This window comes from Vespa crabro, chromosome 9, assembly GCF_910589235.1.
Source record: "Vespa crabro chromosome 9, iyVesCrab1.2, whole genome shotgun sequence".
NCBI classification, from domain to species: domain Eukaryota; kingdom Metazoa; phylum Arthropoda; class Insecta; order Hymenoptera; family Vespidae; genus Vespa; species Vespa crabro.
This window is the reverse complement of record NC_060963.1, coordinates 830,001-835,000: the sequence shown is the minus strand read 5'-3', so window position 1 is coordinate 835,000 and position 5,000 is coordinate 830,001. Positions and strand designations below refer to the sequence as shown.

Below are 5,000 nucleotides of genomic sequence, written 5' to 3'. Positions count from 1 at the left end.
ATTTAGATGTATAGATATGAGATTATGAGTACGTACGAAATATTCTGCCGATCTCAAACAATTGTCCCCAACCGGTGACAGTGCAAGTAGTCCCACTTTTTGGTTCGTTCTGCGGAAGGCATACTGGTCTGACGTAATCACTGAACGTAACCGATCTTTCGAGTCTAAGAAGAGCTATATCGTTAATGAATCCATTATCAATGTAATCCGGATGAAGGACGATGTGATCCAGTCGTAAAAGTTGCTCGTGTGGACTTGGAAAGCTTCCTCTTCTAGTAGCACCTATCCTTGCAACCCAATATTCGTCGAGAGCACTAAAATAATATAATTTTTGCGTTGTTTCAAGAGAGAAAAAAAAATAAATTCTTCTCTCAGTTCATCGCTCGTATCATTTTTTTTTCTTTTTTTTTTTTTATCGTCCTAAGACATTACTTGCTTTTATAAGAGGCTGAATAAATACGAAATGCTTCGAACTTATCCATTTTATTATCTCGTTGAAAAATGTAGCAAGCACTTTGGTTCCCGATTGGTCAACAAATCACGATAGGTAAGGAGAAATTGTCATGGCTTACCGATAAAAGCAGTGGGCTGCAGAGAGAATCCATTTGTCATTGATAAGAGCTCCTCCGCATTGATAATCACCTTCCTTGTAGAGAGCTACTTGCCACGGCCAGCTTCCTGCCGATGAACTGCCGCCCCCGACGATCCTGGAACGACGAGAAACGTGCAATCTATTTCAGTGAATCCAGTTGATTCATAGATCTCGATTTTTGTACAACACATATTTCAAATTTAACGATCTATGTATACGTAAAAGTTTCTCTCTTCTTTTGGTATATAATTATTGAAAAACTGGTTCAATGGATATACCTTGCCTGCGACGGAGCTTGCGTCCTTATTCCACATTCGAGATTCTTGCACTTGACCTTGAGAACTTGGCCGCTCGGACAGTTGGACGGCTTGAAGGTCAACACGGTTTTGTCGGACGATTTCTCGTTAAATGAGAGTACGTAATAAGAATTGCCGGACGATGGATTTTCATCCAGGACTCTTTCGACTCTCTCGTAATCTCTGATAAGTCAGAAAAAATTTCCTTGTTTCTCTTTTAATGTTCTCATGTTAGAAAGAGAAAAAGAAAAGGAAAAGAAAAGAAAAAGTCAAATCATAACTTACTGATACGTGATTGCTTTGCAGACTGCTCTACCAAGATCCTCGATGCTCCAAGTAGTCTGTTTTTCCTGACGAAAATTGTTCGTAGAATTTAAGCAAAGTTTCCCCCACTTTCCATTTTTTCTTATATTTAGATAACCTTTGTCATTGTAACCATTCAGTTCTTTTTTAAATCCTTGCGTGGAGGTTATCAGAGAATCTTCTTTCGCGTGAAAAGACGTTTTATCAACGAGACTGTTTCTCAAATTCAAGGATATTTCTCTTCCTGATACGAGATTCGGAGAATTCGTTGGTTCATCCGGTAAAATGGTCGTTTCTACGACGGACCCATAGGTTTCTCTGCTCGATGGAAAGTCAAAGGAATCAGGAAGGGTGGTTGTTTTTGATAAGGTAGATTCAACTGCTTCTTGATCGAACGGTACATCTCGATTGTTCTCCGAATCGTACGAATAATCTTCCGACTTGGCGAAGACATCGTCACTTTCATTTTTACTTTCCAAAATTATGCTTTTATTTTTTAACTCGTCAGCAACTATTTTATAATCTTCAACGTATTCCTCGATCAGTGCGGCACATTTCTTTTCATCCTCTCCAGTAGGACAGTCTCGGAAACCATCGCAAACCTTGCTCTGATCCACACAGTACCTGCTGTTACCGCAAACGAACTGACCCTCGACACACCAATCTGTCAACATGGAAATGAGACAGTATTTTTTAAGTCTTGATTTAGGCGAATGCATTGCAATTATTTGGAGATGATATCGATTAGTTAATCACCACAATCTTTTTCGTCGGAATAATCCCAACAATCCGCTGTACCATCGCATATCTTTTGTTGTAGAAGTTGTGCCTTTAAAAAGTCCGCGCACGTACAGCTGGCCTCGTCTTCCGAATTCGAACATTCGCCAAGCATATTGCATCTCGCACTGGATGGCAAACATTTGCCGTCGTTGCACTGGAAGCCCCCCCCTTGACAGTTATCTGTGAAAAATATACGATCTTCATCAATGATTCGGATGATCCAGGATCGATATTTTGAAATAATCCCAAAATAGTTTCTATCAGTTATTACCAGGCATAAATACAGGACTTTCTTCGTTCGTCTGATTTGCTTGATGGTTTAAATCATCTTCAACTTTGTTCATTATCTTCGTGAGAATCCTTACGCCGTCTCGACTCAATGTGAACAGAGCACTGCCATTTTTCAGCGTTTCATTTCCCATCGCTACGTCCGCGATCTTTTTCAATTCATCAAAATTTTGTAAGAATCTTTGATCATTCGATGATGATGATCCTTCTTTAATTTTAGAATTCAGATTATCTAAGGAAACGTTCGATGAATTTTTTTGAATCGTCACGATAGCTTTGTCATGGGTTCTCACTTCCGCTAATTGCTTCAATTTGTCCAAAAGAAATCGATTCTCTTCTAACGTCGAAATTTTTCTATCAGAAGTTTGTACCTTTATCGGATCGGCGTTTAGTTTTTCTTCCTTGAACGAACGTTTCTCTTCTGTATTTTCTAACGAATGCTTTTCCAATTTCGTATTAGAGTCGGAATGAATAATAGGAGGAGAAGTTGAATTGGTTACGACGAATCTGAGAACAACTCGATCAGGATTTTGTTTGGACGATATTTTTGTACTAACAGAAGTTACAACTTCGACGATTTGTTCGATGTGAGTATGTTTGTTATCGGAAGAATTTGTCGCATTATTCGATTCTATACCATCGACGAGTTTTCCTTTGGAAAGATTGGAATTACGTTTGTTGTTATCCCTTTCTAAACCCTGAAGACCAAACAATTGTTCCAGTAACGCTGTTTCGTCTAATCGTTCCACGGAATTCTTATTCGCGGATGTTTTTTCCGAAGGTTTTGTGACTTTCTCATTTTCAATTTTAGGTCTTGGTCTGATGGGTCTGCCAACTCCAGTGTTACTTTTAACAGGTGCTAAGGTCACCAAATTTTCAACAACGTAGGCCTTCAACGTGTCATTGTAGATTTTTTTACGTGTACCTGGTGTAGTTGTCAAGTGAGGATTAATCGAAACATTTTCTCCCCTATTCGCTGAATTTTTACTATCAAAATCATTCGTACTTTCTTCATCCGTTTGATTGGGTACATGTTGTAGAGTATCCACTTCGATGAAGGTAGAATTTCTTGAAACGTTGGACGTTAGCTTTTCCGATATAACTTCTTTATTTTCTTCGTCCTTCATGATCAATTTCTGTCCATTGTTATAAGATGGATGTAACAATTCCGAATAAATTTCGGTCGTACTTAATTTAAGAATCTTCTCGTCGTCTATCTTTTCTTCGCCGTTCAATTTCGTTGATTTCGTTGATTCGATCAATTCGATATTTGCGATTTTAACGGATGACTCTGAACTTGTATTTTTTCGATCAGCGTTAATCATTTCGGTGGCTTCTTTAATATTCATCGACGTTATCCACTTATCCTTTATCTCTGCCTTTTCGATATGTTTGTTATCATTGTTATTGACGGACGATGAAATTTTTGTATTCTGATTGGGTGGTATCAATGGGAGCCTTTTGTTATCATCTTCTGAAACAATTGCCGATGTAATTTTGTCAACAGGAATGGTATGTCGAAAGGGTTTTAAAGTTCCAGGATTTTCGATGAGACTCGGCCTAACCGCGCTACCACTTAGATCAGGACTTCGGTAGCTCGTATAAATCGGTCTCTGATCGACCTTTCTGTCGCGTAAAGCGTCGTTTTGTTCTTTGTCGAGCGCCTCGATTCCACTTAATCGACTTCTCGTTTCTAGATTTTCTTCTACATCGGGAACAGGTTCGGCGATACCGATTCCGGACACTGATTCCGGATCTGATTCCTCTATCAAAGAAGGCTTAGATTTGACTGTTTGGAGATTCCATCTTGAAGCGATGGAACTCATTGTCGATGAAGAATTTTCCTTTTGCTCGTTCGTCGAGTTCGCCAATTCGATTTTCGTTCTGGTTTGATCGATCGTCTGATAATAATGTTGTTTCGCACCATCAGCTTTGGTTAATTCCGAAGAAGTACTCAATCGTAGATCATAAGTTTCGGATGGTAATTGACCGGACACTTCGATGCTCGGCCTGTTGAAAGTTTCAGCCGCAGGTGTTGGTGCTGTAAACACGTTACCATCGTCCATCAATCCTGGAATCTTGTTCTTGAATTTACCGTTTACTCTAAAATTCACCATATCTTCGGGTACGATTCTGTCGTGCGGAAAATCAGTATCTTCCTCGTCCAATGTGCTCATACCTGGTACATCCATGCGCGTATTCAAACGATCTAAACTTTCAGGAATTCGATTAGGTAATTTTGGATTGGTACTGTCAATGACCTTATCCTGAATATTGTACGTTGAATTTTTGACAGTCGAATCGACATCAATGTTACCTGACGATACTGTGGTTTCCGGTAATAATTTCAGTTCAGTATTAACGTATCCAGGAACTATTGGTTTCCAAGGTGACGTTTCAAAATCTGGCTTGTGAAAATCATTAAAGATCACGCTGTTTGTACTACTCGTAGTAGTGGACGATACTTTGATGGAAGATAAAGTAATTTCCTTTTGGTGATCAATTGTCTCGATCGTTACGCCGATCCTATTCGTTGTTCTGTCCTTCGTCGTCGTCGAAATTGGTTCTGCAGAAGTTAATTCTAATTTCGTAGTATCCTCGATCTTCGAAACAGTACTCTTTAAAACTTCGTCCAACTGCGAAATCTTACTAAAGTTTTTAACATTGGACTCTATCTTAACATCTACTTTAGTAGAATTCTTCATAGTTTCGTTGATCTTCGTCGCCTTATAAGTTCCTTG

At 39.1% G+C, this 5,000-nt stretch overlaps 1 protein-coding gene across 2 annotated transcripts in view; it reads right to left on the bottom strand.

Annotated features, from left to right (window-relative positions):
- LOC124426762 overlaps nucleotides 1–5,000 on the bottom strand; it is a 25,469-nt gene that overhangs the window by 1,953 nt on the left and 18,516 nt on the right. The window contains exons 6-11 of one of the 2 annotated variants that reach the window (XM_046968842.1): nucleotides 2,243–5,000; nucleotides 1,948–2,151; nucleotides 1,174–1,855; nucleotides 871–1,071; nucleotides 573–731; nucleotides 37–314 (exon numbers count right to left, since the gene is read on the bottom strand). The exon at nucleotides 2,243–5,000 is cut by the window's right edge and continues 188 nt beyond it. In XM_046968842.1, coding sequence (XP_046824798.1) covers nucleotides 37–314; nucleotides 573–731; nucleotides 871–1,071; nucleotides 1,174–1,855; nucleotides 1,948–2,151; nucleotides 2,243–5,000 — 4,282 coding nt within the window. The remainder of the gene's footprint in view (nucleotides 1–36; nucleotides 315–572; nucleotides 732–870; nucleotides 1,072–1,173; nucleotides 1,856–1,947; nucleotides 2,152–2,242) is intronic. The other variant, XM_046968843.1, reaches the window with a different exon arrangement.